Below are 10,404 nucleotides of genomic sequence, written 5' to 3' on the forward strand. Positions count from 1 at the left end.
CCTTCTATCCCTTGACTTTCTATTTATTTATTTATTTATTTTATTTGTCGAGTTTTATATACCGTCGTTCAGTTTCGCCATCACAACGGTTTGCATATTTATTGTATAGGGCCTTCAGCGCATATTGTAGCGCATATTTGCGCAGATATTTGTTTTGCGTGGATTTTTGTCACATGCACTGAAAAATAGCACCGACTTCACCACGGGTCTTATTACATCAGCCCCTATGTTAAGTAGCCATATCAGTAAAGATTTTCTTCTCTGTCTCCATCTGCTGGTAGGGAGGCAAAACTCATGGGTCTGGACTGATTTGGGATATGAACAGGAACAATGCATCTATCTCACTGGAGCTCACGTTCATCCAGTGACTGAAAAGCCTGTCAGACTTGGCATTTCTGTGGGTTCCCATGAGGTCTATAAACGGGGCTCCCCATTGGTGCACTATAAGCTGAAAAGCTTCCCAGCTGAGTTTTCGCTTCCCGGGATCTAGCTATTTCTGCTGAGAAAATCAGTTTGTAGATTCTTATTTCCCCATCAGTAGCACTCCATAAATGGCCATAGCGTTTTTAGATTTCTTAGAAGCCTCTCATGAGGAACTTTGTCAAACGCCTTCTGAAAATCCAAATACACTACATCTACTGGTTCACTTTTATCCACATGTTTATTAACACCTTCAAAAAAGTGAAGCAGATTTGTCAGGCTAGACTTGCCTTGGGTAAAGCCATGCTGACTTTGTTCCATTAAACCATTTTTATCCATACAGTATGTTCTATGATTTTATTTAGCAAAATTATAATCTAAAGGGGCTGGTCATCCAGAACAATCATATGTAATCCACATTTTAGAACATTATTGAAAAAGGGAGAATATAAATATTTAAATAAATATTTACAAAAAAATGAATACAATTCCCTGATGCACTGTGTCACAACCACTGATGCTGCCTGCTTCTTAATACAGGTCGTGATGCTTAGAATGTAGTAAACACCTTATCTGCTCCATTAGGACTTGCTGCTGTGGTAGGACTGGGGGTTGTTTGTTTACCTGTCACCTCACTAGAGAAGGACCTGGGGGATTTCTGCTGCTGTTTCTGCTGCCATTTCTGCTACAGCTTTGAGTGTTAGATGGCGTCCCCAGGCTAGTACTGGTGACCTCATCTGAAACACTAACAGGGTTTCTTTATTTGAAATAACACTGCATGTCAATATTTCTAAGATGGCCAAATATCTTCCCTGAATGCATTCTGTATCATGCATGGTATGACTGCACCTGGAGCATTGTGTGCAATTCTAACTGCATCTCAGAAAAAGATATAGCAGACTACATGAGGAGCACATAAGAACTAGGGATGTACAGAGAAAACATTTTCATTTTTGTTATTTGGTTTGCTTTCAGGAGATTTTTTTTTCCACAAATTTCAGTTCATGGATTATTTGATTTGTTTTCATTCCTGAGAAAAAAAATGAATCAAACAAACAACAACAAAAAAAAATGGCCAAAAAATGAAAATGAGTCCTCCTGGAGCCTCTCGCCTGCAAAAATGTTGGGGCCAGAATCCTCCCCAGACCCACTTACCCGGGATGTGCAGAGGGATGCCATATGTTGCATTCATGATTCGGATTCGTCAGGGAGCAGATACGTTGCATTTGGCCGTATGGCGCACCGATGCGTTAATATGGCGATTTCCATTCGTGTCCCAGCTAAAATTAAAATTAACTATAACCCCCCACCCTCCTGACACCCCCCCCCCCCCAAGACTTACCAAAACTCCCTGGTGGTCCAGCGGGGAGTCCGGAAGCCATCCCCTGCACTCTCACACCCTCGGTGCCGGTTTCATCATGGCGCCGATAGCCTTTGTCCATACTATGTCACAGGGGCTACCGGTGCCATTGGTCAGCCCCTGTCACATGGCCATCGGTGCCATCTTGTGCTCCTACCAAGTGACAGGGGCTGACCAATGGCACCGGTAGCCCCTGTGACATAGTATGGGCAAAGGCTATCGGGGCCATTTTGAGTACTGGCATCGGACGGCCGGCGTGCAGGAGGTCGCTCCCGGACCCCCGCTGGACTTTTGGCAAGTCTTGTGGGGGTCAGGAGGCCCCCCCCAAGCTGGCCAAAAGTCCCTGTGGGTCCAACCGGCGCCATCTTTAAAAATGGCGCTGGCCATCCAGTGCTCCTACCATGTGACAGGGGTCAGCCAATGGCACGGATACCCTGTCACATGGTAAGGGCAAAGGCCATTGGTGCCATTTTTATTAGTGGCAGCCGACGGCCCGAGAGCATGAGATCGCTCCCGGGACCCCCACTGGACCACCAGATACCTGTAAAAGGTTTTTTGGGGGGTCGGGAAGGTGGGGGAAGCTAAGGGATTAGTTTTAAAGGGTTGGGGTGGGTTTTTTGTTTATTGGCTCAGGCGCAGCTGATGAACAAAACTGCAATCGGGCCGAAAGAAAAAAAAAAACACGTTGTGAATCGGAACCGGAATCAGAACCGATTCCGGTTCCGATTCACATCTCTAGTAATTTATGCCATCATTTGCCAGCAATTTCCCTCTGCTCTCTACATATGACTGACAAATGGATCAATACCTACTCAAAAAGAATAAATGGACAGAAATCTAACTTTAGAAAGGGCAACATTCAGAAACCAGTAGGTGAAGAATTCAACATTTCAGGACATTCTCTGTCTGACTTTAAGGTTGCCATCTCCTAAAAAAGAACTCATCAAAGAACACCATCACCCTAGGTCTGAGCAGAGTCAATGGCTTCATGGCACACTACAACTATCTCTGAATGTAACTGTTCTCAGATCATTTTATCTTTTCATGATTACCTCAGTTGGCAGTAGTATGGACTTAAATGCTATTATCACCTTGTTTCCACACCCTGCCTGCCTATTCAAAACCTTATTTTTGTTCTGTATCTCTCTCCCCCCCCCCCCCCCCCCCCCCCCCCCAATCCTCATATATTTTACCCATCTCTGTACTTCACTTCATGCATCCAATGAAGTGGACTATGTCTTTGAAAGCTCATGCCTCAAAAAATTGGTTAGTCTATAAGGTGCCACCTGCCTTGAGTAATCTTTAAGAATATATAAAGGGGATGCAATAATTTCCCTATAAAGAAATCAAAAAGAAGTTAGTGCTCTTCAGCTTAGAGAAGAGATGGCTGAGAGGAGATATAATCGAGGTCTATAAAATAATGAGTTGAGTGGAATCAGTAAAGGTGAATCAGTTGTTTACTCTTTCAAACAGTACAAAGACCAGAAGACACAGAATTAAGTTACTAAGTGATACATTTAAAACTAATAAGAGAAAATATTGTTTTACTCAATGCATAATTAAGCTCTGGAACTCATTGCCAGAAGATATGGTAAAAGATGCTAACATAGCTACATTCAAAAAAGATTTTGACAAGTTTATGAAAGAAAAGTCCATAAACCATTATTGACGTGGACTTGGGGAAATCCACTGTTTATCTCTAGCATAAGCAGCTTGGAATCTATTGACATTCTGGGATTCTGCCAGGTACATGTTACCTGGATTGCTAGGCTAACACTAGAAACAGGATATTGGGTTTGATGGACCTTTGGTCTGACCCAGTATGGCAAATTTTAAGTTCTTATGTTCATATGATCCTGGTTGAGAACAGACTGAGAGGACATCTCTCACACTTTCCTGTACCTGATTGGACTTTTGGGTGCACTGCCCCAGGAGTATTTGCCTCCTGTGGCTACTTAGTAGAGGATTGTAAACTGACTCCCTAAACCCTCCTGAGTTCAGTCTGACTTTGAGGATACATTAACTCTGTCACAATTCATCTAAATCAGTGCTTTCTCTGGGTGTCGGCTACAGACCTTTTCAAGCACAATCATGGGAGAGTGCTGTGCTGCTTTTGGGTTCTCTAATCCTAGTGCCCCCTGCTTCTCCACTGTTGATATAACCATTCACCGAGTTGGTGCAGATGCTCTTCTAAGTTGAGCTTGTTCTTGCAAAGCCCTGTCTCTGGTATCACCATGCTAAAAATATCTCTTTTTATCTTGGGTTGGGGAGTCTGGTCATCTCGATATTATCATCATCCTTGTGCTTGCCTCAGATCACTTTGGAGGAAAAGCCTTCCCTCTGAGTTTGACATTGTTGTTGCCACTAGTTCCACTATAACCCCTTTCTATTAGAGGCCTGATGCAATTTGAAACACTAAAGGGTAGATTTTAAATTTGTGCACGCTTGCATCCATGTGCATGTGCTACCCGGCGCAGGCACGTGGACTCGCCGATTTTATAACATACTCACCCTGGTGCGCGCATGCTATAAAATATGTGGGCCGCGTGCAAGGGGGGGGGGGGAGAAATATGCAAATTTGCACGGTGATGAGATCGGGGCTCCCCCAGTTCCCTCCCAGTCCACTCCAATTTAGCAGTGGACTGGGGGGGAACTTTCCTACCCCCTACCCTAACCTCCCTTCCCCTTCCCCTCTCCTCCCCACCCTCTAAATCGCATTTTTTTTTTACCTTGTATTCTACATGTTACTTCAGGGCCCGACCTGAAGTTGCTTGCGCACCCTGGCAGCCGGCCGGCATTCGAGGCTCCGGGACAGCAATGAATGGCGTTGGCCCACCCATCCCCACCCCCTGATCCGCCCATTTGTCAGGGCCCAGCACTAATGCGCATATCGCCACTAATGCGCGTGGCTGGACCCTTTTTACAATGTGCACAGCACACGCAGGGCTCAGCCACACACATAAATGGTGATTTCTACGCACGTGGCCAATTTAAAATCCGGCCATAAGTTACGAATAGTGGCTAGATGTTTTTAGTGTTACCATGTACTGTACTGTAGCACTGTACATCAGTACTAACGTGACAACAGACAGCAGAACAGGCAAGTCACTTTTGTTACAAAGTGTGCCAGACACATTCTGCCTGCTCTCTATCATTACGGACACATTCACTAGTAAATGACACGTGTTGTAGTAAAATGAGTCACCCGTATACGTTTCAGTCAGCATATACTAACTTTTTCCACCCACTGAAAGTCAGAAAGAACAAATAAAAGAAAGTCTACTGTTCTATCTGGTCAGTACAGTGGTCACTGATGCAATAAACATTTCTTTCTGCACTGCAAATGAGACACAGAGAGGGCACATTGTTACTTCTGCCTGTTAAGAGATACAGTAACTCTGTAACAACGTCTGCCCAAAGAAACGCTATTGTGCTTATTCAATAAACTTGCTCTTCTGAAGCTCGTGATTTAAATAACTCCTGCAGCCCAAGGTGAAAAACTGCTTCACCTTGACTAGTCCTGTCCCTTCCTTGGCCTTTCCCACCCTGTAGAAAGAAAAAACAATCTGAACGTTTGTACTTGAATGGGATCAAAAAATTAATGGAAATAAAAATGTTTGTTGTTTCCAAGACCACTGCACCGTCATCTCGTTCTAAATGAAACCCTCATGGAACGGCCTATTATTTCGTGCTACATTTCCCATTTGTTTCAAACAAATGCACATCCCTGCTGTTGGGTTTTTTTTCTTTTTTTCAAAAACCAAATTAATAGTAAACAAAATGAATACTATAAAGGTATTCATAATAATAAGAGAAAATCACTTCTCCCTTGTACTTTATTCAGGAAGATGTGGGATGTATCTTATGCTAAAGTGGCACTGAAGGGGAAGTGTGCACAGGGGCCAGAAAAGTAATCAGGTAAAAAAGAAGGAGTCATGGAGTTAGTTGAACAGTGGATAATAATGCAGACCTTCGGAGATTAGGAAAAAAAATGTTGTTTTAAGATTTATTTATTTATTTAAAAGCTTTTATATACCGAAGATCATGTACAAGTACATATCGCTTTGGTTTACAGATAACCAGAATTGGAAATACCATGGCCATGGTGTACATGGAACAATTAACATTAAACAAATAATACAATTATAAATTATAAAGTAATAGTAATAATAATGATAGTAATAATAATAGATAATATGGGATAATAGTAATAATATGGGATAATATGGGATAATAGTAATATAATAATAATAGATAATATGGGATAATAGTAATAATATGGGATAATATGGGATAATAGTAATATAATAATAATAGATAATATGGGATAATAGTAATAATATGGGATAATATGGGATAATAGTAATATAATAATAATAGATAATATGGGATAATAGTAATAATATGGGATAATATGGATAATAGTAATATAATAATATGGGATAATAGTAATAATAATAGAGATGGTATAATATCTCCAGCATTGGAGTAAAGATGAGGCAGAAAGGCATCTTTACCTTATCTTTCCAATCAAAAGTGAACTTTGGGAAACCAAACAAAAAAAAAATAAAGCAGAAGCAGAATGGGTCAGCTAGAGCCCACTCATCAAAATAAGACCCACTTTACATTTCTCTTGTTTAAGTGTCACAGGATAAAATAGCTTTTAAATATCTCATTATTAGAATCAATTACTTACACATATATTCTATTTAAAGCCTTCCTTGAATATGAACTTGACACCTGTAATGACTGGTTTCAATATGTCTTTACTTATTTTCAAAAATGAATTCCCATTAGCTGATGGCACCAAGAATAAGATACACAGATGGTGCATTAACAATTTTTACCGTGCCATTGTTTCAAGCTGTATTATAATGCTATCTATTGTCCTGTTCTATATTGTGATAGCAAAATATCAATCTTCTTAAAGGCATATGTTACACTAATCTAGGGATTCCAGCTGGTTCTATGTTATATGTTACATATACAGGTGGATTTTAAAAGCCCTGCTCGCGTAAATCCGCCCGGATTTACGTGAGCAGGGCCTTGCGCGCCTATTTTCCATAGGCCACCGGCGCGCGCAGAGCCCCGGGACGAGCGTTGGTCCCGGGGTTTTTGGAAGGGAGCGTGTCAGGGGCGTGTCGAGGGGGCGGGACCCGATGATGCGGCGTTTCGGGGCGGGGTGCGGCGTTTCGGGGGCGGGACCGGGGCGTGGTTTCAGCCCGGGGCGTTTCGGGGGCGTGGCTGCGCCCTCCAGAACCGCCCCCAGGTCAAGTCTCGGCGCGCCAGCAGCCCGCTGGCGCACGTGGATTTACATCTCCCTCCGGGAGGCGTAAATCCGTGGATAAAGGTAGGGGGGGGTTTAGATAGGGCCGGGGGGGTGGGTTAGGTAGATGAAGGGAGGGGAAGGTGAGGGGAGGGCGAAAGAAAGTTCCCTCCGAGGCCGCTCCGATTTCGGAGCGGCCTCGGAGGGAATGGTGACAGGCTGCGCGGCTCAGCGCGCGCCGGCTGCCCAAAATCGGCAGCCTTGCGCACGCCGATCCAGTATTTTAGAAGATATGCGCGGCTACGCGCTATCTTATAAAATCCAGCGTACTTTTGTTTGCGCCTGGTGCGCAAACAAAAGTACGCGAACACGCTTTTTTTAAAAATCTACCCCTTAGGGATTTGTCGTTGTGCTTTTCTTAGGACTTTCTAACTTCAAGTTCATAATAATATATTCACTAAAATGCACACCAAAATTGTATAGCATGTGCATCCCTAAAAAATTAGCATGCAATTTAAAATGCTACCTAATGGTTTGTGCACTAAATTTTAGCATGTAGAAAGTAAAAAATATTGCCCACTCAGCTTACTAAAGCAAGTATAATTCTAGCATGACCATCAGAATCCATCCATAGACTGCCCATCTATTCTGTGTCTTGTGTCTCTCTTATGGCAAATGAATATAATCGTGTGATCTTGTTAGCAATTTTTTTAGAATCTTTTGTAATGCAAAAAATTATATTTTGACTCCAGGATCTTTTTTCTATACAACGCAAGATTAAACATTTTTAACTTAGGACATCTGGAGGGAGGCAAAGTTGTCCTCAGAGTGTTGATAAATTGTGCAATTATATTGACACTGATGCAGTGTTTCCAAATATGCATATCTGCATCAGGGATGTTCATCGGTGTATGCACTTTCAATGTTCAGCATTTGCAATATAAGGTCAAAATTGTATTTATATTTTATTAAAGGCTTTTATATACCGACTTTCTTGATACAAATCAAATCAACTCGGTTTACATTGAACTAAGCAGAAAATATAATTAACCAATCAACAAGAGAAAAAGGAGCATAAAAGTTACATTATAACAAGGATGCCTTAACTTGGAGTAAGAAATAAAGAGGGGGTGAACAAGATAAATAAATAAATACTATATACAAAAGAGGGGGGCAAGGAGCCAATCTCTTTAATAGATACTATGCATGAAAAATTTGTATACATAAGTGGGTGATGGAACAATTCTTACATAGAAAAATTTTCTTACATAGAAAAAATTGAAAAGCTTCTGATAGAAATAACTTATTTATACCAGAAGTTGTTCGTATAGTTTGACCTTATAATTAATCCATGTTAGATATCTTCTTTTTTTTTTTCTTGCCTTCTTTGGGGAATACCTCCATTTGTTTGAATGAACTAGCAGATGACTTGTCTCCATATAATCAGGTGAACATTTTTCATTGAGCTGAAAAACTTACTTTATGTTGTCTCTATATGAAACAAAGTAGCATGTCATTTAAGCAGTTTAACGATCTGTGGTCTTACTGAAAAGAGCAAGGAATCAAGCAGTAACCAACAGAACGAGTATGGCATAACTCACACTAATCAACCAGATACTGTATCAACTCGTCGGCTAGACATAGAAAAAGAATTTGCTACCTTATAAAATGGAGGTCCATGCCCTTTTCTATGTAAGTTTTTCAGCTCAATGAAAAATGTTCACTTGATATATGGAGACAAGTCATCTGCTAGAGAAAGAATAGGTTTCTTTATAGCTTTTTACTTCAATTGCAGCAATTCAATTGACAGCACCTTTTTATTTTATTTTATGCATGAATTTATATGAGAACATATATTATTGCTTGTGGTTTTACTCACATAGATATTAATTATTTATAAAGATTTTATAGACCACGGTTGATTAACACATTGTTCGTTTTGACTATGTTTTTGTGATTAAGTTTGTCATTTACCTAAAATGTTTTACATCTGTTTTTCCTCAATTTATATTATTTTCTATTATTTTATATGATTCAATTATGTACGTATGGTGTATATGTACTTCATTTGTATTTACATGTTTCCTTATATGTTTATCTTGCTAGCCCCTAAAGCAGCTTTATGAGCGAAACTCGGCCTGAGTCGGGCTTTTATTACGTTCGGTGATCAATAAAGAATTCCTGGTGTTCATTGATCCTATTTTCCTTTGGTTGCTACTGCAATATTGGATCAATTTCCAGTTTGTTTTTTTGGACTTAGAATATATATCCTGTATTCAATAACAGCCTCAAAAATGAGAGAAGATATATATATATATATATTGTAGGTCTCATTTTGAGACATTATGCATAAATGAAGTATATTTATAGATAACCAGGTGCAAAGTGACTTCCTTTTGAACCTTAAACAGTAACTTGATTTAAATTTGTTTCCTGTAGATTAATATTGACTTCAACACTAGGGATGCCATTTCAAAGAATATGTCACACCCAACTCTTGCCAGTTTCGATGAAGCTCAGAAAACCATCTTACGTCTAATGGCCAAGGACTCTTTTCCTCGGTTCCTAAGGTCAGATGCTTACAAAGAACTGAGAGACAAGCAACAAAATGGTAACCAGAAAAAATGGCTGTTTTAAAAACTAAAGAAAAGAAAGAAAGAAGAAGGAAAAGAAAAGAAAACAGAAACATTTGTAGCTACAAGTAGATTATTTTCCTATTAATGTAGACTGTGAAGACTGTGAAGACTGGATCTGCTACAGTTCAATGGAAATGTAATACAACTTCTAGAGTAAATATCACAATGATGTTTCAAAGTAAGATTCTATTTTATCAGACAGAAAAGCTTTAGCGTTTATATTAAGATACTATATTTGTGGTATATTTATTTTTGTCTTTCTATAAATTTCTACATCCTTTCAAGTAGGTAAGCCTGGAATTCTGGGACCAAGCTGAACTTTTGACATTTCCATTAATTTCCTAACAGATCTTTCATAGATATCAGAATCAAAAAGTTAACCTCCCTCTTCTTCCAGTCATGTTATTTACTGCTTAATGAACTGCTAAATCTATAGTAAAAAATAAATGTTCAATGTTAGGTATAGCTTGGGATGTATACTGGGAGGAAGGAAAGAGTGACTCACTGTATTGCTAACAAAGTTATCTTCTTAAATCAAGCTTTTGAAGTTTAATGTGCTTGCACAAGACGACCATGGAAAACTCTGCCATGTCTTCCGCTACTCCAGCCTCATGCACTACCATCCAAGGGAAAGCTTAAGAAATGCTTGTTAAGCAGACAGTAGGTCCTTATCCTTTTCTTCCTATGAGATTGCATCCATACTGTGCAGAACCGATGGATCT

General features: G+C 40.2%; 1 protein-coding gene across 1 annotated transcript in view; it reads left to right on the forward strand.

The window, feature by feature from the left end:
- RGS21 (regulator of G protein signaling 21) overlaps nucleotides 1-9,683 on the forward strand; it is a 47,921-nt gene extending 38,238 nt beyond the window's left edge. Inside the window, exon 5 of the mRNA XM_029618755.1 lies at nucleotides 9,486-9,683. Coding sequence (XP_029474615.1) covers nucleotides 9,486-9,683 — 198 coding nt within the window. The remainder of the gene's footprint in view (nucleotides 1-9,485) is intronic.
- Nucleotides 9,684-10,404: the final 721 nt, after the last annotated feature.

The sequence above is a fragment of the Rhinatrema bivittatum genome, chromosome 10, assembly GCF_901001135.1.
Source record: "Rhinatrema bivittatum chromosome 10, aRhiBiv1.1, whole genome shotgun sequence".
NCBI classification, from domain to species: Eukaryota; Metazoa; Chordata; class Amphibia; order Gymnophiona; family Rhinatrematidae; genus Rhinatrema; species Rhinatrema bivittatum.